This window comes from Hypomesus nipponensis, chromosome 17, assembly GCF_054491055.1.
Source record: "Hypomesus nipponensis isolate SF chromosome 17, ASM5449105v1, whole genome shotgun sequence".
Classification (NCBI taxonomy): Eukaryota; Metazoa; Chordata; class Actinopteri; order Osmeriformes; family Osmeridae; genus Hypomesus; species Hypomesus nipponensis.
This window is the reverse complement of record NC_140377.1, coordinates 19,277,435-19,302,500: the sequence shown is the minus strand read 5'-3', so window position 1 is coordinate 19,302,500 and position 25,066 is coordinate 19,277,435. Positions and strand designations below refer to the sequence as shown.

General features: G+C 51.7%; 3 protein-coding genes across 3 annotated transcripts in view; 2 read left to right on the top strand and 1 right to left on the bottom strand.

Annotated features, from left to right (window-relative positions):
• Positions 1 to 2,984, top strand: part of fam234b (family with sequence similarity 234 member B) — an 8,594-nt gene extending 5,610 nt beyond the window's left edge. Inside the window, exons 7-12 of the mRNA XM_084678147.1 lie at positions 1 to 119; positions 351 to 545; positions 800 to 878; positions 1,127 to 1,294; positions 1,421 to 1,529; positions 1,860 to 2,984. The exon at positions 1 to 119 is cut by the window's left edge and continues 23 nt beyond it. Of these exons, the coding sequence (XP_084534273.1) occupies positions 1 to 119; positions 351 to 545; positions 800 to 878; positions 1,127 to 1,294; positions 1,421 to 1,529; positions 1,860 to 2,089 (900 nt within the window). The 3' untranslated portion in view covers positions 2,090 to 2,984. The remainder of the gene's footprint in view (positions 120 to 350; positions 546 to 799; positions 879 to 1,126; positions 1,295 to 1,420; positions 1,530 to 1,859) is intronic.
• A 186-nt stretch (positions 2,985 to 3,170) lies between these two features.
• Positions 3,171 to 4,236, top strand: smdt1a (single-pass membrane protein with aspartate-rich tail 1a). Its single transcript, XM_084678869.1, has 3 exons — positions 3,171 to 3,331; positions 3,757 to 3,906; positions 4,032 to 4,236. The coding sequence occupies exons 1-2, from the start codon at positions 3,176 to 3,178 to the stop codon at positions 3,892 to 3,894; spliced, it is 294 nt and encodes a 97-aa protein (XP_084534995.1). The 5' UTR covers positions 3,171 to 3,175; the 3' UTR covers positions 3,895 to 3,906; positions 4,032 to 4,236.
• Positions 4,237 to 4,491: 255 nt separating this feature from the next.
• On the bottom strand, positions 4,492 to 5,873 carry ndufa6 (NADH:ubiquinone oxidoreductase subunit A6). Its single transcript, XM_084678868.1, has 3 exons — positions 5,702 to 5,873; positions 4,933 to 5,048; positions 4,492 to 4,724 (listed from the first exon to the last, which is right to left on the bottom strand). The coding sequence occupies exons 1-3, from the start codon at positions 5,835 to 5,837 to the stop codon at positions 4,593 to 4,595; spliced, it is 384 nt and encodes a 127-aa protein (XP_084534994.1). The 5' UTR covers positions 5,838 to 5,873; the 3' UTR covers positions 4,492 to 4,592.
• Positions 5,874 to 25,066: the final 19,193 nt, after the last annotated feature.

Below are 25,066 nucleotides of genomic sequence, written 5' to 3'. Positions count from 1 at the left end.
AGAGATATCTACACTCAGGCCACTGGCAAGACGCCCGCCTCTCCGGAGCTGAGCCTTAAGGACCCCGCGTGGGAGAAACTGGAGAAATCCAACACCTCCTCACTTATTCACATTTCCAGGTAAGAAAGCTTTGCAATGAGGGCTGGTGCTTGGTTTCAGCACACTCCCGCCCCCTGCCCGCCTGCGCCCATGCCTTCTGTTTTTTTAGCTCTTTTCAAAAACAAACGCGCTTGTTCACAGAACAGGTTTTTCCCCCCCTGTAGATCTCCGAGTTTCCACGTGTCACGGTGGTGACTGTGGGACTCGGGGATCCGTAAGCAGACGCGTGCTTCTCTCTCCTCCTGTCCCAGGGGCCCTGAGCAGGTGCAGGTCCTGCTCCCCCTGGTGGCCGGGCCGTGTCACGACCACAACAACCTGGACGCCGCGTCCACCCTGAACTCCAGCCGCAGCGACTGGGTCCTGGTGTGCGGCTCCAGCAGGCTGTCGGTGCTCAGGGAGAGGGACGGCCACACGCTGTGGTCCCTCGACTCCTCCACCATCAGAGGGTGAGACCGGGGAGGGGAGGGGGCAGCAGAAAGGACTGTGGAGGCCGGCTTGGAACAGGACAGACAGCTGAGAAACGTCTATAGTTAACTTGGATCTGTGTGTGTGCGCGTGCGTGATGGATTAGTCGCAGCACGATCCCGATTTTCCAACCGTTGAACGTCTTTTTGGTACATTTTTGCATTGTGGCTGCATTGACTGTGACGCAAGCAAGTCGTAGCTGTAAGTTGACCTGGTTGTCTGGTTGTGTTGTCAGTCGCCCGGCCCCAGGCCAGTTCAACGATGACGGCGTCCCTGATCTGCTGCTTCAGTCTGGGGATCACGGAGTCAGAAAGGTACCTTCTATCCCAAGCTACAGCCATGACAGGCAATCGGATTAAACCCTATCTGATTTTGAAATGTATTTTAGTGTATATTCTGCATGCAGAAGTATGCTTAGGAAGCCAAATTGTATGGGATTTTCTTCCTTTGTCTGCTATATATATATATATATATATATATAAACAAAACAACATTGTGGTGTTTACGTCTGTGTGTTTGAAGTAAATTTTTGGTTCTGTCCAAATCCCCCGACCCCTGCCAGATCCAGGTGGTGGATGGAGCCAGTGGGCGTGGCCTATGGGCAGCAGAGTTTGTGTGTCCCGACCTCCATCTGGATGGCTCCTCTGTCACAACCACCTCCGGCCAATCAGCTTTCCTCTTCTGGGCTGGTGATCCCCTCAGAGTGGCCAAGAATATCACCAAGACAACCGTAAGTCCTTGTGACACGCCCGAGGAAGTGGACAGAGCTGGATCTAATACAGATTGTCAAATGCTTGTTCTGGTCTACCCGGCACCGTGAAACCCACCGTGTCACTTCCTGTTTGCTTACCTCCAGGTGGCGCCAGCAGAGCCTGTAGTCAGGAAGCTTTACCTGCTGCATCCTGCATATCCCACAATCCTCCTGGAGCTGACCCGTACCACAGACAAGGTGCTCTCAGCAGCAGGTAAACGCCTCGCACACAAACGACGACGAGATGAAAAACAAACGGCTAGTTAACCATTGCAGATCTCAAACTGGGCCGACCGGTGCGCCTCGGATGGACAATGGTCAAATGAATCTGTAACAATTTGTAACAAGTTATTTCTTAAATTAGTTATTTATTAAAAAGTAGGTAGACATAGCCACACATACATTTGCTCTTTTAGATGAGATTTGATTCCCGGTATGGGCTTTCGCTTCTTTCATGTCAACAAATTAAGATGTGGATTACCCAACATGGAAAAGGGATGAGTGTCTGTCCGCTCCTCCTATCACCTTCTGTTCTCCTCCACAGTGACTTACCAGGAGCAGCAAAAAGAAGCTTCCTACATCATCATCTCGTCTCGGCCCACCTCCAGCCCAGAGCCTGGGACTCAAGTAGTGAGGAGCCTGAGGCTGAGGGCTGCCATCGTGGCTGGGCAGATTGTGAGGCTGGGGGACGGCAGTAAGGGACCAGGCCCATTCAGACCTGGGGTGTTTGAGATCAACAAGTTCTTCCGGCACCTCTCCTTCAAACAGCATTAGGAAGCACTACAGTCTGTTAATGTTGAAGAGGTGGACTAAGTGGACCAAACCTATGGAGATCATACCTAAGTTATTCAACAATCTTTCACCATTAGTGACATGAGGAGTGCTTGATTTGGGTTACATGTGAGAGCTACACCAACGGAGGCAGAGCGAGGCTGAAGGCCCCACAGATGAACAACCTTCAACCTTTTGATTGTTCGATGCGTTCGACCAAGCGGAAATGCAACACTGCACATAGTGGCTGTGGTTGGTAAAGGTTCTGATGGGATTCCTTTCATGTTTACATTTCATATGTTTCCCACTAATCATTTTAGTGTCATACTTTATCTGCTGAGAATTTGTTTGATTGGTTTTTATTTATATAAATATACTTACAACTTGTATTTACATGCAGGTATTTATTGGATTCAAACAGTTAGGAGGTACAATTTAAATGTAATGTATTTATTTTTGGTTAGTTCATAAAGAAACGTTTTCTTATATCTAGCTACGTAGTTAACTACACTTCTGGAGATTAAGTCCAATGAGTAAGAGAGAGTGAGATTGGGATACTGTTGCAATGGAAAATAAGTTAGTTTATAACTTGGTTATTCAACACAATAATTTGCAGGTACCAAGGTCATTCCTTTATCTTTTGCATTATCTTTTACGTGCACTTTTTATGTACACTACTACTGACTATGACCTATTTAAGGCAGTGATCTTTCTTGCATTATATTGAAGGTCTGTAGATATTTTTGCCATTGTACAGTGATTCTTCGTTAGCTTCGTTCATTTTGAGGACACGTGTGTGTGTGTGTGGTCTGCATATTTTACTATGCGCGTGCGACTGTAAATATTTCCGATAAATTGCCTGGAACACTTTCATCTCAAAATAAACAATAACTCCCAACTAATATGTATATTTCATTGTCACCGTGCTACAAAGCAACTGGTTCTTCCTGGGTATGTTCACGAGTGTTTATTTGCATGTTTTTGAAATCCCGCTGACAATTGTAGGTCTCAACCGGCTAAAGTGCGGTGGTGTATGAACGTCCGAAATTAAACGGCTCATTTTTCCGCAGTGCAACATATGCAGCGAAGATGGCGTCGGCCTTTGGTCGCCTGCCCAGGCTCTCCGCATTTAAAAACACTGGTGTGACATTATTTTCTTCAGTCAAGGGCTCGGGAACAACAAAGATTATTTTTCGGTCCGCTGTATGCACTGAAACTGGTGGCATTCAACCAAAACCTAAGAAGGTAAGGGCGAGTATGCAAAAACCATTGATCAATTAAGAACGAATATGAGCATATAGTCTAGTGACGTTAAAGGGGTTCCGAGAAAAACCCTCGGAACAAGATCCTAAAACAGGCATTGGAGTATGGAAGATGATTGGCAGTGCATTCATTCCAAAAACACATGGAAGTTCAGCTATGCTTGATCCAACCTGCATGTTGTCAGAAACCTATACACAATAAAACATATGGATGTCTAAATTTGAATGTCACAACTATCATTAAAAACAATTAAACAATCAACGCCCCTTCTTTTAATGCCATTTCTATATTGGGAATATTTATAGAAAAAAGCTCTAATTTGAAAGAGACACACAAAAAACAGATGTTATAAGTGAAACTAATGTACATGTTTTTATAACGGAACGCCTGGCTCCGCCGCTCCCCAGACCTCGTTTGGCCTGCTCCGTATCGCTACGGTCGTTGTGCCATTCTTGTACGTGGGAACTCTAATCAGCAAGAACTTTGCCGCTCTGCTGGAGGAACACGACATCTTTGTTCCAGAGGATGATGACGATGATGACTAAGGGCTCTGGATAGTACGTATGCGCAAAGGCTCAAATACCCACAAATCTGCTGTCGAATGAGTGACTCGTGTCTATCATGCAGTAGATGTGCCACGTACCGGTTACTGTCACTCGTATATTTTCTTTCCTCTCCACAGGGAAGAGCGCTTCAGAAGTCGTTTAAGACGAAGATAATGACCACCAAACCTCTGATAACTCAAACTTTATGTTCTCCCTCAAATCTCTGGGATCCATGTCTGCTTGTTTTACATAGCCAGCCGTTTAATCTGGATTAGACGAAGCAATCCCAATCTGGTCGTCTATTACTTGCATGCAAAGACACCTCTTAGAAATAAAATTGCCACACCAAGGCCATTTGTCTGTCACTTTGACTAATAAGAAACATAGACAAAGTTGTTGGTCACACAAATCCATCTGCATCACTGTCATTCCACTTTTGTGCTGAAGGAACAGGCAGGCTAAGATCGTTCCTTTTGAGGGCCACTAACATACAGCCAATTAATCTGAAAATGTGTATAATGTTCTAACTGAATCCCCTACCTCACATTTCTTACTAAATGTACAATATCAGTTGTTCAATGACGACTGGACAAGAAGGAGGGGGGTATTTTCTTGATTGTATATTATTTACAGTTGAATACAAGTGGCAACAGCTGTCACACTGGACATGAAAAGAGGTCCGAAGGTAAGATGGCAGTTCATGGGTCGTGTCCGTTGTAGAATTTGGACAGGAAGTCAGTGGGACGAGGGGCCTCTGTCTCGTGGAAGTAGCGCATGATGTGGGTCTTCTGCTTCCACACGTTGATGGTTTCCTGGAGGTCCATCTTCCCCTTGAGAGAAACACCAGAGAAGAAGACGGGTAGAATACAGAGAGGAAGAACCCAAGGGCCCAACGCAGCTTTTAGACAAACCATTGGTCCTGCTTTCACCAATACATCTCTGAACTATCATCCCATGGAAAGGGGACAAATGTGCATTATAGACTGTGACACTGCTGAAAACCCAAACAAGGAGGACAAGACCATTTATGACACATACCTTAATGACCAGCATGTCAATCACGCGTGGATCATTCACGTGCTTGTTTTTGTCAAACATCTCCCTCATTTTATCTCTTCCCTGGCGAACTGTGATGTCTAACTGGAATGTAGACACTAAGGGACAGACGATGAACAAGTTACTGAGTGCTGTAAACATCGACCATTTCCCCTTTTACCACCTGCTCGATTGAACTGGGATACCACGCCAATCTTTATTCTACTAATACATAGGGGACATATCTCTGTTAAGCAGGTTTCAGTCATTGCATCAACAGCTAAAATTGCAGCCTTTTCAAAATCAAAATTACACATGCTGGATAAATAGGGTGTTTATATATGGAGGAAATCTTAGCTAGCTAGCCAACGTATGATGTGTTTACTTAGAGTAAAGCACTGTTGCTATAGTATTAACAACTGGCTAAACAAATCTGAACTAACGCGTTAGCTCTGCGGTTAGCAAGCTATAAAGCTGCATTTAGCATCGTCTAAATAATTGTATTGTATAAGTATCCTACGTGACACTGGAAGATAAAGCATTAGCTTAAGACCAACGTTATTCAATACTAATACAAATGTTACTGATAAAGAGTGTCGTGGAGGTGACATTGCCCTTTCAGTCACCGTAGACTACGTGGCTAGCCTAAACTAGCAAACTATACAAGACAGCCAGCTGTGTTGCTTAGCATTAACGCTAGCTAGCTCCCTGTACCAACACGACCTTGACTCTCGGTTTCCGAATGTAAACACGCACTGGGACGCTGCTTTACCTGTGTTTGGGACCTCACGGTACCAGGCTCGATACAGCTCCCGAACTCTGCGTTTAGCCTCATCCAGATCTCTGCTGAAGAGAGGTTTTACAACTTTAGACAATCCAGCAGCTCGAGTCGCAGCCGTGGACGCCATGACTGTTGCTCTTCTTTCCACCGACCGTAGGGATGGTTATTCAGTGAACTTTTGACGTGCACCGCCTAGTGTATCGGAGGGGAATATGATCAATGAACCGATTTGTTTAACAAACCCAAGAATAATCCTTTCAGTTTTAAGCAAGTATATGAAGGTAAATTAGGGTAAAAAAGTTCAGGTCCTGGGCAAGACACTTGCCGACTTGCAGCTAAATACAATGCCCGTTTCTTGACATCGCACCACAGACATTCCTAGAATCGCTGATGTTACAAATGGCCAGTAGATGGCAGCAGTACTCCTTATTTCATCTGGAGAACAAAGTTTGCATTCCGTCTATCCGTCTGTCTGTGATCATGCAAGCATGTGGTAGCTTCTATGCAGGCTGTGTGTACGTGTGTGTGTATGGGGGGGGGGGGGGGGGTAATGTAAGTTAATGTAACTGGCCCCTCTAACAGTACAACTGGCCCCAGTTTGCCACCCCCAGGTGAAATGGTCTACAACCTCCCCTGCTTCTATGGTGAAGGTGCACAAGATGGTCATGAAAGCCTCCCAAAGGGAAGTCCTAGCCAGAGCCTTGTCACCTTGTATACTGTGATATCTCCTCTTCGACCGAAAAACAGCCTGCCCTCTTGATACAAATGCCGTGTGAGTGCTTCCAAGGGAGGGAGGGAGGGAGGGAGGGAGGGAGGGAGGGAGGGAGGGAGGGAGGGAGGGAGGGAAGGAGGGAGGGGGGAGGGTGGGGGAGGAGAGGGAGGGAGGGAGGGGGAGGAAAGGGAGGGAGGGAGGGAGGGAGGGAGGGAGGGAGGGGAAGGAGGGAGGGAGGGAGGGAGGGAGGGAGGGGAGGGGAGGGGAGGGGAGGGGAGGGGAGGGGAGGGGAGGGGAGGGGAGGGGAGGGGAGGGGAGGGGAGGGGAGGGGAGGGGAGGCTACATCCGTATCATGCCAGAGTACTCCTGCTCCCTCTCCCACTGCACTCGAGATGAACAAGGAAACAGGCGCCTCCAGAAACAACAGTCATTGACTGGCTGAGAGACTGGAAACCCTGCTTGTGATTGGTCCACACAGCAGGTAAAGAGGGTGCCGACAGGTAACAGACCCCAGGACCAGAGTCTTATCTTGACACGAACGATAGAGTTCTGGAGGCTAGTTTAACCAGTGTAGACTGGTCAACTCACTCCCCAGGTGTGTATACAGGCCTCCTGCGCCAGCGAAACAGCTCGCTATTTGTTGGCGTACCTGGCAGTGGTCACTCTTGCTGAGGCAGAGGGGCAACTTCGAGGCCAGGTGTACCTCCAACGTGTAGCACTACCATGTCTGTTACAGACATGTAACAGACATTTAGGTCATTGTGGAGGTCATGTTGACCAGCCCCCTCAAGTCTACATGACACTGAACCTCTCCCCTATCCCCTGCCAGTACACCAGGGCCTCGATTATAAAACCTGGTCTATACCTAATTCTAGGGCAGTGTTGTATGTAGGAAATACAATTCCAGCCATTACAGAATGCCCTGAACAAGGTGAACCGTCATCGTCATGTCATGATCATCTATGTACCGTCGAGTCATTGTCTGTCTTCAGAAATGTGTCGACGCGTGTGAAAACACGTGGTCTCACATCCACTTATGTCATTCAGAAATACCCATAGACGTTGCATGCCCACTGTTTGACCTCGTTGCCGGTGGAAACACTCAATAACCTCCAGCCAAGGTCCCCTTCCAGACAGACAGACAGAGCAGGCCTTGAGTACGGGTAACACAGGGACCTGACTCAACAGCCATTTGGGTGTGACCACCTAACCCTGGCCAGTCAAACACAACAGTCCCTGTCTATCGCCTGTTTACCTGATTGTTTACCTCATCCTCCCAGGGGCTGGAATACACCATGAGGTCATGCTGAGCAGGAGGGTAACTTTTTCCTAGGAAGTTCAACAGGAAGTCCAGGCAAACAGGACCGACCACAATGTGTTCATGTGAGAATGAATAGCCGCGTCAGTGACATTGGGCACTGCTCTGGGGAGATTGGCTTGCACAATGGGGAGGGGGGCGGGGGGGCGTGGGGGGGGGGGAGGGAATACACACATTAGCTCAGCTGTCTGACTCAAAAAACCTGGCCTGCAAACGACCTGCGCTGACAAGCAACACCTGTGTTTGCTCTCTTCTCTCACTGTGCGCGTGCGTGTGCGTGTCAGCGTGAGGTGAGTGAAAGCTGACACTGTTCTCTGTACGACTTGATAGGACCTTTTCAGAACGTTTTAAACTTGCGCTGATACTTTCTTACTCAGCCACCGCAAGTCTGCATTCTCTTCGAGTGAAGACAGGCACTGCTAGCTTAAATAACCACATTTACGTTTGTCCCCACACATACATATAAATACACACAAACACATGCATTTTTTTCTGCCAGTGCATGGATGACAGTATGGTTGATGAATGTCCTCGATGGGTCTCTTGTCCTTTAAACAAAAAGTATTTCAACTCCAGCTATCATTGTATACAGACAGACAGACTGGTACACAGTCACCCTCACGACAGATCCACGAGTTGGACGATGACAGTCCTTCCAGTCCTATTATTAGTAGTGTTAGTGCCAAATGATATCCTGGCTTCCCTCACAGCCTCTAAGTCACAGTGCGTACACAGAGGAGTTGCTGAGAGGATGGTCTGAAGATCAACAGACTCAGACTGCTTCAAACAGTCATCCATGGCCTCATGTCTGTGATCCTACTGAATGACTGGTTGGCTTGCAGACTGGCTGGTTGTCTTACTGGCTGGCTAGAGAATCCCCCCCAGCCCCCAGCCCCCCCCCCCCCCCGACCTTCCACCAACCCTTCCATCTCAACCTCCCACCTTGTCTGATTGGCCCCGGGCTAATCGGTCATGCGGAGGAGGATGGAGTGTGTCAGTGTTTTAGCAGCGCCTGGTAAACATTAGGCTCAGCCAAGAAAAGCCCTTGGATGTTGTGCCTGGTCTGAGTCGACAGCCTACAGTGGGGCTCTCCACATGGGGCGGCTGGGTCCGCGGACACAGATCTAATATAGTGGCTGGCAGCCTTTCAGGAGGCCTGGGTTTCCTTTCTTTAGAGCAGGGAAGCTGAGAGGAGGGAGGGGAGGTATGAATGGAATGATGCTAGTGCCAGGAAGAGGATCAGTGTGATTTAGAAGGCAAAGTGGAGGTCTTCGTTTGAGTGGTGGAGATGATTTCCTACCATAAGCATGGCTCAGGCCGTTCCCCTGGTAACCAAACATGCCGGGCTTCCTCTCATGATGAATGAAAAACAACGCCCCCCCCCCCCCCCCAAAAAAAAAAAAAAAACTAAACACAACAGGAAGCACCGAAACAAAAGATGAGGAACCTCTTTTTCCTTTCCTCCCCTCTTTCCTTCTGCCCCCCCGTCTCTCCCCGGGTGAGACCGTAAAAGGCGAGGGATAGAAGGTGATGGATGCTACAGCGGTTCTGCCGATTTAGAGTGTGTGTGTGTGTGTGTGGGGGGGGTGGCCTGTGGACACTCCATTCACTCTGTTAAGAAGTGTGTGTGTGTATGTGTGTGTGTGTGTGTGTGTGGGGGGGGGGTGTATGACAATATCATCCCTTGTAGCCCCTCATAAATTAACCTGGTACATGGGGAGAGAAATAAGCACGACTGTCAATCTTAATAAACAAAGTTCCAGCTCTTCCTCTCTAGTGGCTGTGATCCACCAAGCTGTGATTTACATTTTACATTTCCATTTAGTCATTCAGCAGACGCTCTTATCCAGAGCGACTTACAATAAGTTTGACGGAGTGCCCCTTTTCACCTCAATTCATAACAGACCAAATACAGTCAAATGTGTTGTGTGAGAAGCATTTACAAAAAAAAAGTGTCCTCTTAATTCTTTTTATACGGAGAACGATTTTCATGTCAGGAATAACTTTCACAGATGCCAAAAAGCACATTGGGGACCTTTGTTATTTTGGTTGAGGGACAATCTTTGTCCTTTTTATAGAGGGTTCTATTGTGTATTGTGATTAAGCAGTTAGGAATGAATGACTATTGTAACTAACCATTTAAGAGTTACGTACTCAAGATGAAGTCTTCAGCCATTATTTACAGCATGAAACTGGCATGGGAGTCATATGCATCAGTAGATCCAACCTTAAATGCCCTCCACATACAAATACATACTGTTTCAACAACCCCATTCACTAGTTAAAGACCAAGGCTGAACCTGTGTCCCTTATAGCAGTATATAAACACTAGGCTGAACCTGTCTCACTTACAGCAGTATATAAACACTAGGCTGAACCTGTCTCACTTACAGCAGTATATAAACACTAGGCTGAACCTGTCTCACTTACAGCAGTATATAAACACTAGGCTGAACCTGTCTCACTTACAGCAGTATATACACACTAGGCTGAACCTGTCTCCCTTATAGCAGTATATAAACATCAAACCTGACTATAATTCTGAGAGGGGGGGATTGTGTGAGCTCACCTGATTTCCCCAGGTGGAAAAAAGCAGTTCCCCTGCAGCACCCTGCGTGTTCATGGAACCCAGGTTCTCCAGTCTGTTGTGTTGGTTGGAGGACCCCCAACCCCCACCTCCCCACAGTAACCCCACCACCACACATCAACCCCCACCTCCCCACAGTAACCCCACCACCACACATCAACCCCCACCTCCCCACAGTAACCCCACCTCCACACATCCCAATAAGCATTCCCGCCCCATGGCTTTAGGAATGAATTAGGACCTGATTTAGAGGCATTGCATGACTGCAATGGTATTGTTTATCGGAGTGAAACACGGACATGAGTGACTTAGTATGGGCCTACCTCCAAGCTGTGTGCTTGTGTGTGTGTTCTTTCAAGTGTGTGTGCGTAGTTACCGCGTCTGTCGTCTCCATCTTCCCAGAGAGCGAGTACAGGCCACAGGCTCAGAGAATGGTGTCAAGGCGCGTCAAGCCCGTCACCACTTCCTCCTCCCTCTCACTGCGATCCCCCTCCCTCCCTCCCTCCCTCCCTCCCTCCCTCCCTCCCTCCCTCCCTCCCTCCCTCCCTCCCTCCCTCCCTCCCTCCCTCCCTCCCTCCCTCCCTCCCTCCCTCCCTCCCTCCCTCCCCCCTCCCCCCTCCCCCCTCCCTCCCTCCCTCCCTCCCTCCCTCCCTCCCTCCCTCCCTCCCTCCCTCCCTCCCTCCCTCCCTCCCTCCCTCCCTCCCTCCCTCCCCCCTCCCTCCCTCCCTCCCTCCCCCCCTCCCTCCCTCCCTCCCTCCCTCCCTCCCTCCCTCCCTCCCTCCCTCCCTCCCTCCCTCCCTCCCTCCCTCCCTCCCTCCCTCCCTCCCTCCCTCCCTCCACCCCTCCCTCCCTCCCTCCCTCCCTCCATGTGACTTTGCGGCGCCCTCATGCCCAACATTTATACACGGTCTTGAATTACTTTTTAATGTGTCTCAGCATTCACTTTGGTTAGCAGCTACTGGCCCCACACAAAAGGCCCTGATAGGGGCATCGTTTAAAACTGGTGGTCCATGAAAAACAAGAGACACTGTAGACAAGGGTGAATTAGTGCTGGGTGATTTTGAAAGAGGTTTAGACTGTACATCCTGGATACCCTACAGGCCTGGTGGATTCCAACCCCACACCACATGCCAGGCCTGTGATATATGGGTTCAATACCCCCTCATTATGATACAACTCACGCCCCCCCCCCCCCCCCCCCCAAGCTTTGCCTTGGCGGAGGAAGGAAACGGTGCATCGTTTCCTCTTCGTTCTCCTCCCTCCTCGGCTGTTTGGTAAACCTTGAGTCTGCCATGGTTGATCGACGGTTCTTTGGCCGGGCATCCATATTTAATAAAACCTCTCTCTCTCTCTCTCTCTCTCTCTCTCTCTCATTCCCTTCTTCCTTCCTTCCTCACCCTCCCTCCCCTTTCCCTCTTCTTTCGGTCTGGGTTTTTGATTTCCCCCTACTCTGTCAGGAAGGAATGTTAATTTGTAGCCGGGCTGTGGGGAGTGTGACGGAGGAGAGGATGGAGGGAGGAACAGGTGCGGTGGGCTAGAGTTCCCTCCGCACAGCCATGCAGACAGACACAACTGATAGCTCTCTGCTTTTATACTTAACTAGAACAGATTGTCTCATGTGACCCCGGGTCTTTGCCTCTTGTGTCAGGTCTCGATTGGTGCTGAAAGGAGGAGTTGAGGCTGGGGCCTGGGGACTGGGGGCTGGAGGCTGGGGGCTGGGGACTGGGAACTGGGGGCTGGGGTTTTGGCTGGGGTAAGGGCTGGAGTTGATGTTGAAACTGGGGCTAGAATTGGGTTTTGGGCGGGGGGCTGGAGATGAGGCTGGGGTGAGAGTTTAGGCTATAGTATGGTCTGAGGTATTGCCTAGTATGAGGTATAGTCTAGTATGAGGTATAGTCTAGTATGAGGTATGGTCTAGTATGAGGTATAGTCTAGTATGGGGTATCGTCTAGTATGAGGTATAGTCTAGTATGAGGTATAGTCTAGTATGGGGTATAGTCTAGTATGAGGTATAGTCTAGCATGGTCTAGTGGGCTGAGGTATGGTCTAGTGGGCTGAGGTATGGTCTAGTAGGCTGAGGTATGGTCTAGTATGAGGTATAGTCTAGTATGAGGTATGGTCTAGTATGAGGTATAGTCTAGTATGAGGTATGGTCTAGTATGAGGTATAGTCTAGTATGAGGTATGGTCTAGTATGAGGTATGGTCTAGTATGAGGTATAGTCTAGTATGGGGTATCGTCTAGTATGAGGTATAGTCTAGTATGAGGTATAGTCTAGTATGGGGTATAGTCTAGTATGAGGTATAGTCTAGCATGGTCTAGTGGGCTGAGGTATGGTCTAGTGGGCTGAGGTATGGTCTAGTGGGCTGAGGTATGGTCTAGTAGGCTGAGGTATGGTCTAGTAGGCTGAGGTATGGTCTAGTAGGCTGAGGTATGGTCTAGTGGGCTGAGGTATGGTCTAGTGGGCTGAGGTATGGTCTAGTGGGCTGAGGTATGGTCTAGTGGGCTGAGGTATGGTCTAGTGGGCTGAGGTATGGTCTAGTGGGCTGAGGTATGGTCTAGTGGGCTGAGGTATGGTCTAGTGGGCTGAGGTATGGTCTAGTGGGCTGAGGTATGGTCTAGTGGGCTGAGGTATGGTCTAGTGGGCTGAGGTATGGTCTAGTGGGCTGAGGTATGGTCTAGTGGGCTGAGGTATGGTCTAGTAGGCTGAGGTATGGTCTAGTAGGCTGAGGTATGGTCTAGTATGGGGTATAGTATGGCCTCTTTTCTCCTCTCAGATTATTTTGCAAGGTCTAAAGTGAGGTCTGTTCAATCCCTCTCACTCTCCATCTCCTCTCACAGGCAAGGTCATACTCTTTCCAAAGGATTCTCTCTCTCTCTCTCTCTCTCTCTCTCTCTCTCTCTCTCTCTCTCTCTCTCTCTCTCTCTCTCTCTCTCTCTCTCTCTCTCTCTCTCTCTCTCTCTCTCTCTCTCTCTCTCTCTCTCTCTCTCTCTCACTGTCCCTCCCTCCCCTCATTAGAGTGGTAGCGTTGAAAACAACTCCTCATTAAACACAGAAGGGAACACATGAAGAGCCGGTATGTGGAACTTCACTGGAGAGGAGAACACTCAAGTGTTGCTGACCCCCCTCACCCCTCCACCCTCCACCCTCCCCTCCCTCCTCCCCCCAGAGAAATCCCCCATGTGTCAAAGTAGCCCTGTGTTTGAATTCATCCAGGCTTTATAAAACTTTCCAATCTGCACGGTCTGTTTTAGGAAAAATTAAACTTAGAACAGCAAATGCTGTTCACTGTGAGGGAGGGGGTGAGGGAGGGAGGGAGGGGGTGAGGGGGGGGGGGGTACTGGGAGGGGGGAAGCCCCCCCCCCCCTCCTCTCCTGTTTAATAAGAACCCGTGGGACCCTCTACATGACCTGTCAATCATCCACCAGACACGCCCTCACCCCTGGCTCACCCTGGCCACTGTTCAAAGTCTGGTGCCAGTGTGTGCCAGGGTGTGTGTGTGTGTGTGTGTGTGTGTGTACGTGTTACATCACATGTCTGGGTGTGTCACTGCAGACAGAGGACTATGTGTATTTGTGTGTCTTTGTCTATAATTATGTTTGTCCCAGTTTACAATTCATGACCTGAAAGACCGTAGGTATGTATAAACGGTGTCAGCTATGTCCACTAGTATAGCAAACACCATGGACTTGAAGCTGATGTCAGGGTTGTCTTAAAAAAAACTATCTTTTATAGCCTACAGGTGGCGCCAGATAACCAGGTTTGAAGAAACACGTGAAATGGAATGTTTGTGTCTGTCTGCGTGTGTGGGAGTGAGTTTTGTTCAAATATTGTCACCCATGGGGAATATGTGCCATTAATGGATTCTCAGTCAGTGTGTCACCTTACTGTGAAAACAGTGTTTGTCTTTATGAGTGTGCGTGTGTGTTTGTGTGTGTGTGTGTGTGTGTGTGTGTAGGGGAACAGGAAGCGTGTCACTTTCTCTGTAATGTTAAGATTGTCCCATTACAGTGTCTGAGGGGGAAGCTAATTCACGGGAGACAAAACCCCTTCTGTCCTTCTATCCCACACACACACACACACACACACACACACACACACACACACACACACACACACACACACACACAAACACACACACACACACACTTTTGATCATCTGCATCATACACACAAACACACTAGTGATATTCTGTATCACATACATACACACACATTAATACAGGTCTATCACCTCCAATAGCGGGCTATACTGATGTTGAAAACACCACAAGAGCACGAGACAAGACTGCGACTGAGATCCACTGGGTCAGAAAGCTTGCTCAACTCTATACACTGCACAGTCCCTCCATTGTCAAGGGCCAATCCTTTTCATCCATACCCATTTATAAATGTGTACACATATAAAACACATGCGTGCGTATATATATATAGACCCGCGAATCTGAAGAGGGGCTTTCTGAGTGCTTGGCCGTCGCTCCGCAGAGACACTGTTTATGGAGGAGTGGACGCCTGCCCTGTGGCATCCAGGGCTGCTGGATATAGAGGGAGGAGAGAAGAGAGAGACCTGGGAGGAGAGAGGAGAGAGACCTGGGAGGAGAGAAGAGAGAGACCTGGGGAGGAGAGAGGAGAGAGACCTGGGAGGAGAGAGGAGAGAGACCTGGGAGGAGAGAAGAGAGAGACCTGGGGAGGAGAGAGGAGAGAGACCTGGGAGGAGAGAGGAGAGAGACCTGGGAGGAGAGAAGAGAGAGACCTGGGAGGAGAGAAGAGAGAGACCTGGGGAGGAGAGAGGAGGGAGACCTGGGAGGAGAGGGGAGGAGAGGAGAGAGACCTGGGAGGAGAGGGGAGGAGAGAGACCTGGGGAAGAGAGAGGAGGGAGACCTGGGAGGAGAGGGGAGGAGAGGAGAGAGACCTGGGAGGAGAGGGGAGGAGAGGAGAGAGACCTGGGGAGGAGAGAGGAGAGAGACCTGGGAGGAGAGAAGAGAGAGACCTGGGGAGGAGAGAGGAGAGAGACCTGGGAGGAGAGAGGAGAGAGACCTGGGAGGAGAGAAGAGAGAGACCTGGGAGGAGAGAAGAGAGAGACCTGGGGAGGAGAGAGGAGGGAGACCTGGGAGGAGAGGGGAGGAGAGGAGAGAGACCTGGGAGGAGAGGGGAGGAGAGAGACCTGGGGAAGAGAGAGGAGGGAGACCTGGGAGGAGAGGGGAGGAGAGGAGAGAGACCTGGGAGGAGAGGGGAGGAGAGGAGAGAGACCTGGGGAAGAGAGAGGAGAGAGACCTGGGAGGAGAGAGGAGAGAGACCTGGGAGGAGAGAAGAGAGAGACCTGGGGAGGAGAGAGGAGAGAGACCTGGGAGGAGAGAGGAGAGAGACCTGGGAGGAGAGAAGAGAGAGACCTGGGAGGAGAGAAGAGAGAGACCTGGGGAGGAGAGAGGAGGGAGACCTGGGAGGAGAGGGGAGGAGAGGAGAGAGACCTGGGAGGAGAGGGGAGGAGAGAGACCTGGGGAAGAGAGAGGAGGGAGACCTGGGAGGAGAGGGGAGGAGAGGAGAGAGACCTGGGAGGAGAGGGGAGGAGAGGAGAGAGACCTGGGGAGGAGAGAGGAGAGAGACCTGGGAGGAGAGAAGAGAGAGACCTGGGGAGGAGAGAGGAGAGAGACCTGGGAGGAGAGAGGAGAGAGACCTGGGAGGAGAGAAGAGAGAGACCTGGGAGGAGAGAAGAGAGAGACCTGGGGAGGAGAGAGGAGGGAGACCTGGGAGGAGAGGGGAGGAGAGGAGAGAGACCTGGGAGGAGAGGGGAGGAGAGAGACCTGGGGAAGAGAGAGGAGGGAGACCTGGGAGGAGAGGGGAGGAGAGGAGAGAGACCTGGGAGGAGAGGGGAGGAGAGGAGAGAGACCTGGGGAAGAGAGAGGAGAGAGACCTGGGAGGAGAGAGGAGAGAGACCTGGGAGGAGAGAAGAGAGAGACCTGGGGAGGAGAGAGGAGAGAGACCTGGGGAGGAGAGAGGAGGGAGACCTGGGAGGAGAGGGGAGGAGAGGAGAGAGACCTGGGGAAGAGAGAGGAGAGAGACCTGGGAGGAGAGAGGAGAGAGACCTGGGGAGGAGAGAGGAGAGAGACCTGGGAGGAGAGGGGAGGAGAGGAGAGAGACCTGGGGAAGAGAGAGGAGAGAGACCTGGGAGGAGAGAAGAGAGAGACCTGGGGAGGAGAGAGGAGGGAGACCTGGGAGGAGAGGGGAGGAGAGGAGAGAGACCTGGGAGGAGAGGGGAGGAGAGGAGAGAGACCTGGGGAAGAGAGAGGAGAGAGACCTGGGAGGAGAGAGGAGAGAGACCTGGGAGGAGAGAAGAGAGAGACCTGGGGAGGAGAGAGGAGAGAGACCTGGGAGGAGAGGGGAGGAGAGGAGAGAGACCTGGGGAAGAGAGAGGAGAGAGACCTGGGAGGAGAGAGGAGAGAGACCTGGGAGGAGAGAGGAGAGAGACCTGGGAGGAGAGAAGAGAGAGACCTGGGGAGGAGAGAGGAGAGAGACCTGGGGAGGAGAGGGGAGGAGAGGAGAGAGACCTGGGGAAGAGAGAGGAGAGAGACCTGGGAGGAGAGAGGAGAGAGACCTGGGAGGAGAGAGAGACCTGGGAGGAGAGAGGAGAGAGACCTGGGAGGAGAGAAGAGAGAGACCTGGGAGGAGAGGGGAGGAGAGGAGAGAGACCTGGGGAAGAGAGAGGAGAGAGACCTGGGAGGAGAGAGGAGAGAGACCTGGGAGGAGAGAGGAGAGAGACCTGGGAGGAGAGAAGAGAGACCTGGGGAGGAGAGAGGAGAGAGACCTGGGAGGAGAGGGGAGGAGAGGAGAGAGACCTGGGGAGGAGAGGGGAGGAGAGGAGAGGAGGAAGGGATGGGACAGGCTGGGGGAGAGGGGGGAAAGGGGGGAGGGGGGAGGGGAAGGGGGGGAGAGCGGAGAGGAGTGGAGGAAGGGGGTAGAGAGGGGAGAAGGGGGGCAGGGGTGAGGAGAGGGGAGGGGAGGGAGGGGAGGAAGGGGGTGGAGAGGGGAGAAGGGGGGCAGGGGTGAGGAGAGGGGAGGGGAGGGGAGTAAGGGGGTGGAGAGAGAAGGAACAGCTGACTGAACACGTTTCCGTTCCCTTGCTGATGCAGGGAGATGAGAGTGGAAACCAACTGGAAAACTAAACATGACAGCTCCAGAAAGAGATGGAGATGTGTGTAGATGTGTGTGTGTGTGTGTAGGTGTGTGTAGGTGTGGGTCGGGGGGGGAGGGAGGAGGATCAGGTATGATCCCAAACCTCATGAACAGATCTGCCCTGAAAGTGTGCACATCTACGCATGTGTGTGTGTGTGCGTGTGTGTGTGCATGTGTGTGTGTGCGTGTGTGTGTGTGCATGAAGGGAACAAACACCAGCATTCTACGAGCAGTGGCCGTTCCCTTCCACACACACACACACTGGTACACACACACACACACACACACACACACACACACACACACACACACTGGTACAACACACACACACACACATTCGACCTCGCTAAAACACACGGTGCCGCCCGTGGCTCAGCATCAATATTTGCTGTACCGGTGAAGCCGTCCCGGACAGTAGCTTACGGTGTGGGTGTGATTCCAGCTCACCTCAGGATTGGCTATCTTTAAACCCTGGAAATCGGCCGCGCTCTGCCAACAGAGCCCAGAAACGGCCAAACACGAGAGCGCTGACCCGCGACCAGGCCAGGACACGTTTGGCTCGAAGGAAACCGGACGGCGAACGAGCTGTTGTAACTCCTGCCTCCTGTCTCCTGTCTCTCCTGTCCCAGGCTTCTTCGCGTGGATCTCTGGCTTCATAGGCCTCGACTGGATATGCCCCTAACAGGCGGTGCCTGTACACGTGTGTCCGAGTGCATATGTGCAGAGAGAAGACACCTGGGGGAGGGGGGAGGGAGGGCTGAAGAGATGGCTGAACAGACGGACGGAGGGATTGGGGAGAAGGAGGACGACGGAGGGAGATGGACGGATGGAGGTTGACGGAGGTCTGCGTGGGGTCGACGGGGAAGGAGGCAAACGCGGCTGGGCTGAGCCCCACAACCCTCACTCCCCCTGAGGAAGCCGGGGGGGGGGGGCGGAGGTATGGCGCTGTCTCCTAGAGGGGGGTTTTCCCCCGCGAGGACCCTGAGTAGGCTCTGCAGGGCCCGCAAGGAGAGGCAAGCCTCGATCGGCTAGGCTGGACCTGAGCCAAGATCCTGGATTTGGAACCTTCCAACACAGTTTTCTTAAGGAGGAGGGGCGGGGCGGGGGGGGAGCTGCAAGGAGAGTGTGGGTAAAAGAGTGTGTGTGTATGTGTGTGTGTGTGTGGAAGGGGGTGGGGGGCGCGTCTAATGTACACAGAAGCACACCCCAGCCAATAGCGACCCGAGCATCAAGAAGCCCCCCCAACAAGGAAAGACTTGCGGGTCTCACGTTTCCTCTCGCAGTTTGGTTACACAATCGCCCCAAGTTGTCTTTCCTCTTTCCTTTTTTCTTTTTTCTCCTCTGTCGGAAAGCGAAAGAGGTTCAAAGAGGTCTCTCCAGTGAATCGTCGACACACCTGAAGGCCTTCCGAGTGTGTACGAATGAGTGTCGCGGGGGAAACCTAACCTCAGACAGCCCCCCTGACACGCAGGCCTGCAGTGCCTCCGCTTGTGTCAGTGAACACAGAGCTGGGCTGTCGGAGGATCTGGACGCGTAGACGTTTCACGAGAACAGCTCTGCCGTTGAACTCTGCAGCTGTCGTTGCGGGACGGCACGCGATGGACTTTCGAAAGGACGAACTCGTATCTGTCCGTGATCGAAACACAGGCTCTGTTTAGTTTCGATGATCTGAAAAAGAGCCCTTCCTTCCAACCCTTTGTTGAAAATATCCTTGATGTGGCGTGACTGGAATGATCGCGGGCAGTTTTTTCTCGCTCCAGACTTAGGTCTCCGTGGTCTCCGCGTTAGACCAGAGATGACTTTGAGGAAGAGAGATAGGAAGGAGGCCGTGGTGTTAGAGGTCGTGGTGACGTCTCAGTTCCACGTCTGTGGTCTCGTGAGGGGCGTCCGGCCGTCAAGAGCGGGGGTCATCCCTAACTAGGCTCAAATAGCTCCCTCAGGGCAAGGTGTCCCAGTGGACTCAGACTTGCACACACACACACACCTGCCTTCCTCCTTGTGGCCCCCTGTACACAAACTACAAGCATTCCTTCCCAACGCCAGAGAGATGAAAAGATGAAAGATGAAAAGAGAGAAAGAGAGCGGCGAAGGAGGAGGGAAAGATCGACACACAAAAAGAAAGAAAAAAAAAACAGATAGTGTGATGTGCCCGAACAATCGTGACCTGCGCTGAAGAACGTCCCCGAAAGATGGCCTACGGCAACAAGATATATCGCCCGAGTCACTTCTCCACTTCCCTTCTTCCCCCCCTGGTTCCTTTCGTCACTGTGAAGTTATCTCTTTCCCCCAAAAAAGAACACACGAGGAAAAATCCTAGCCTGGAGCTCAGGTCGTGTCGACGCACGTTCGGGATGAAGAAGCGCTACCCTCCAAAAAAAAATTAATAGAGGACATAAGCTTTAATGGATAAGGGCGCTTATTTTCATCTCCCTCTTTCACTCTCTTTTCTCCTTCTCCTTTCCTCATGTCTTTGAGTCCCGCTGCTGAAAGAGCTGACTTTGCAGGCCTTGAAGTCAAAGACCTGTGTGTGTGTGTGTGTGTGTGTGTGTGTGTGTGTGTGTGTGTGTGTGTGTGTGTGTGTGTGTGAGCGCACATGTTATTCTCTTCTCTTTCAATCCGATGAGGAAAGCTTGGGATAACAATATCTCGGGGGCAGTCAGACACTCCTTTTCTCGCTCTTTCATCTCCTCCCCCTCTTCTTCTCCTCTCCAGATGACTGGGAGGCTCTCTGCAGAGCTGCTGCAGGTGTGGGCTGTTTGAACTTCTGAGGCAAACACACAAACACACACACACACACACGCTCACAAACACACACACACACACACACGTTCACAAACACACACGCTCACAAACACACACACACACACCCACAGACACACACACTCACAAACACACACACTCGCTCTCTCTCACACACACACACACACACACACACATGCACTTCCCATCTGGACCCTAGGGCAGATGGAGTGGGAGGATGAAGGAAGTAAAGTTCCAGATAAAGCCGGCAGCAGGCAGAGCGTTCTGCACCCTCGTGGTCCAAAAGTTGAAAACACAGCGAGCCGCCATCCGAAACACTCCCACAGTTAGCAGAGGGGTGTCAGGGTGTGACCTGCTACAGCAACAGGCTGGAGTCATCACGCACGCGCACGCACACGCTCCGTCTCCTTCATGGTGCTGGGGGGAGGAGGGGGAGGGGGGGGGAGCATACAGCTATGCGGACAGGTTTATCCCGGGATCTGACCCTGTGACCTTGCGGAGGTCATGTGTGAGAGCAGACCGGCCACAGAGGCGCCCCCCCCCCCCCCAGCCCCCAGCCCCCTCCTCCACTATGCCTGACGTCTCAGGAATCTACCCGGCTAGAGCGCCACTCTGCCTGGGCCCCCGCAACACGACACATGGCCCCCCTCGCCTCCTCGCCAGGCCCCTTGGCACGGAGACACAGGGATTGGGGCCGCGGGAGGGAGAGGGAGAGGGAGGGAGGGAGGGAGGGGGAGCGGGAGAGGGAGAGGAAGAAGGAGGGAGGGAGGGAGTGAGGGAGGGAGGGAGGGAGGGAGGGAGAGGGAGGGAGGGAGGGAGGGAGGGAGGGAGGGAGGGAGGGAGGGAGGGAGGGAGGGAGGGAGGGAGGGAGGGAGGGAGAGAGAGAGAGAGAGAGAGAGAGAGAGAGAGAGAGAGAGAGAGATGGACAGGGGGAGGGAGGGAGGGAGGGAGGGAGAGGGTGAGGGAGAGGGTGAGGGAGAGAGGAAAGGAAAGGAGGGAAGGGAGAGGGAGGGAGGGAAAGGAGAGAGGAAGGGAGGGAGGGAAAAGAGTCAGATGGCTGAGCGGTGAGGGAGTCAGGCTAGAAATCAGAAGGTTATCGGATTGATTCCCTGCCGTGCCAAATGACACTGTGTCTTTGGGCAAGGCACTTCACCCTACTTGCCTTGGGGGGAATGTCCCTGTACTTACTATAAGTCCCTCTGGATAAGAGCGTCTGCTAAATGACCACATGTAAATGTAAAAGAGAGAGGCCAGGAGGGAACGGAGAAGGAGGGAGAGAGAGGAGGTGTCTTGTCAGAGAAGGGCCAGTAGAGAAAGGGCTATGATGAGCCCATGTTGTGTGCTTATGTGGAATTCAGGTCAGTGACAGGCTTGGTATTGTCTTTATGGTTGTGTCTGAGTGTGTCTGCTTATCTATAAAGTGCCTGTCTATATGGAAGTGGAAGTGTGTGTGTGCATGTGTAGACATTGGTTGTCTGTTAATCTCCATCTGTCTGTCTGCTATGTGGTAAACAATCACACCTGCGATGTGACCCCGCGTTCGGATCACGGCGCCAACTAGAGTCGGTTATATTCAATGTTTCACCAAGCAAACTCTCTGCATCCTCCATCTGTGATAAACATCTGGGAGCAGCTGTGGAAAATATTTATTTCTAACTTCATGAACAGATTTTTGACATTTATTAACAATTGACAGTAAAAGGTTGCCCTGAAATAGGCCAGTTTGAGGGTCAGGGTCACATTAAGCTCAGGAACAAGGCATTTATCTCTTTGGGAAAACGGAGAGAAAAGGTCGGCAGGTTTGACCTCTACACCTCCGTGAGAGGACTGCAGGTGTAGCGAGTGTGTGGGACATCCTCAGGGGGATGATGAGGCGGTGAGACGCTAAGCTACATGGATAGCAACAGTAAGAGGCTAAGCTACATGGATAGCAACAGTGAGACGCTAAGCTTCATGGATAGCAACAGTGAGATGCTAAGCTACATGGATAGCAACAGTGAGACGCTAAGCTACATGGATAGCAACAGTGAGAGGCTAAGCTACATGGATAGCAACAGTAAGAGGCTAAGCTACATGGATAGCAACAATTGAAGGCCAAGCTACATGGATAGCAACAGTAAGAGGCTAAGCTACATGGATAGCAAAAGTGAGAGGCTAAGCTACATGGATAGCAACAGTGAGAGGCTAAGCTACATGGATAGCAACAGTGAGAGGCTAAGCTACATGGATAGCAACAGTTAGAGGCTAAGCTACATGGATAGAAACAGTGAGAGGCTAAGGTACATGGATAGCAACAGTGAGAGGCTAAGATACAATTATTGCAGCGGTGGGAGGCTAAGCTACATGGATAGCAACAATTGAAGGCTAAGCTACATGGATAGCAACAGTGAGAGGCTAAGCTACATGGATAGCAACAGTAAGAGGCTAAGCTACATGGATAGCAAAAGTGAGAGGCTGAGCTACATGGATAGCAACAGTGAGAGGTGAAACTACATGGATAGCAACAGTAAGAGGCTAAGCTACATGGATAGAAACAGTGAGAGGTTAAGGTACATGGATAGCAAGAGTAAGCAGCTAAGCTACATGGATAGGAACAGTGAGAGGCTAAGATACAATTATTGCAGCGGTGGGAGGCTGAGCTACATGGATAGCAACAATTGAAGGCTAAGCTACATGGATAGCAACAGTTAGACAGTAAGCTACAATGATTGCAGCAGTGGGAGGCTAAGCTACATGGACAGCAGCAGTAGGAGAGACTTGGTAGAGAAAATCCCCTGGCTTGCTTAATGCCTTCCAGTCGGACAAGCTTTCCTCACCCACTCGTATCCCCGAGGTCTGATTGCCTGGATCACATATCCACTCCACTGTGGGTGTGTGGTCCTACATGTGTGTGTGTGTGTGTGCGGTTGGGGGGCAGGGCACATATCTGTGCGCCTGTACGCACGCGTGTCCTCGTCTGTGACATGACATGACATACACACCGCTCGGCTGTCCAATCAGGGCTGTAAGCTGCAGGCAGAGTGTGGGGTCCGTGTGGGGGCGTCTGTCAGCTGTAGTATGGAGGATCAACGGGGGCCCAGACCCCCCTGATCTCCCAAGGGGTCTGATCTCTGGGCCTGTCTGGGGAGGGGACCAGGGCTGGGCCCTCCCTCCCTCCCTCCCTCCCTCCCTCCCTCCCCCCTCCCTCCAGGCTATACACGTCTCATTACCCCCCCCCCCCCTCTCCCCTATCCCATCACCCCAGCTTGAACTCTCTGGATCCTGGTCTGTGCTCGAGAGAGAGAGAGAGAGAGTGTGTGGTGTATGTGTGTGTGTGTGGTGTGTGTGTTTGTGTTCGCAGGAGCGCTTACCGGCCGCAATCATATTTGATGGATATCTACCCTGGCTTTGGAGACCCAGAAGTTTTTCCAGTGTCTGAGTCATGGGCCTTGTGTCGGATGCCTGTACCAATGTACTGCTACTGCCACCACCACGCTGTGTGTGTGTGTGTATGTTAGTTTGTGTTAGGATGTACATTGGAGGGTGTGTGTGTATGTGCGTGTGTGTGTGTGTAGGCTATGAATACGTCTGGCTGTTCCAGCCTTCGCTTATGGACTTTCCACTGGTTTGCGCAGGAAGACTCAGTAGTAAGTTATGACACACTTTATAGACAAAACAAACACGTTTTCTGGTTCTGAACCCGAACCAAGGGTGGAGGCCCCGGGGGGGGGGGGGGGCTGGGGGGGGGGGGGGGCTGGGGGGGGGGGGGTCGGAGGAAACAGGGAAAAGCGACGCCCACCCTGCGTTGTACCGGAGTCATGTCGGAGTGCGAGAGAGTCCCTACCCTCAGAAAGACATCCCTGGCTGTGACGTCCGTACGAGGGTCGAGACTGCGTGTTGTGACCACGGCGCTGACTAACAGCGGCACGAGTCTCCGAATCTCCTGCACGAACCAGCTCCGCCCCATTAAAGAGCCAACAGGTTCGTATGGGAGGTGTGTGTGTGAAGGTGTGTGTGTGTGAAGGTGTGTGTGTGGGGGGGGGGGAGGGGTGAAGAACGACATACGCCGGGGTTGTAGCCAACAATGTAGCGAGGAGAAACTCCCACACGCGCACAGCAAAACACCGACGCGTGTCTTGCACACATACAAAGCACGCATAGGCCAGCTACCTGAGTCATGAGTCACTCTGGAGTGTGTTCCAGGTAGACACACCTGACCTCCAGTCCTGTCTCTCAGACTCAGACAGGTACCATTTGTTTCCCAATCCCACAGACGGGGCAAGATACCAAATCAATGAGACATTCTCACAGACAGACCAAACACACCAACGGAGAAACGGACAGACAGGACAGACATTCACACACGCGCACACACACCTACACACACACACACCTACACACACACACACACGCACACACACACCTACACACAAACACACACACGCACACCTACACACAAACACACACACGCACACCTACACACACGCGCACACACACCTACACACACACACACACGCACACACACCTACACACACGCGCACACCTACACACACACTCATACAAACCAAGACACATTCAAACAGCTGCATGGACGGTCTTTTGAAAGGAACAACAGTACAGGAATGCCCGGTGCTTACTGCACCAGACGCACTGTGAGCGACCGAGTCCAGGGAACACCCGCACCAACAGATACTTTCTCTCCGACAGATATCAGACTTTGGGGACGGCCACCGCGTTCAAATGGCAGGACTGTCACACCTCAGGACCCGTGGAGTGTTGAGACGAGGAGGGGTGGCTGTTGGGATTTCACCTGTGGGGGCGGGGGGATGG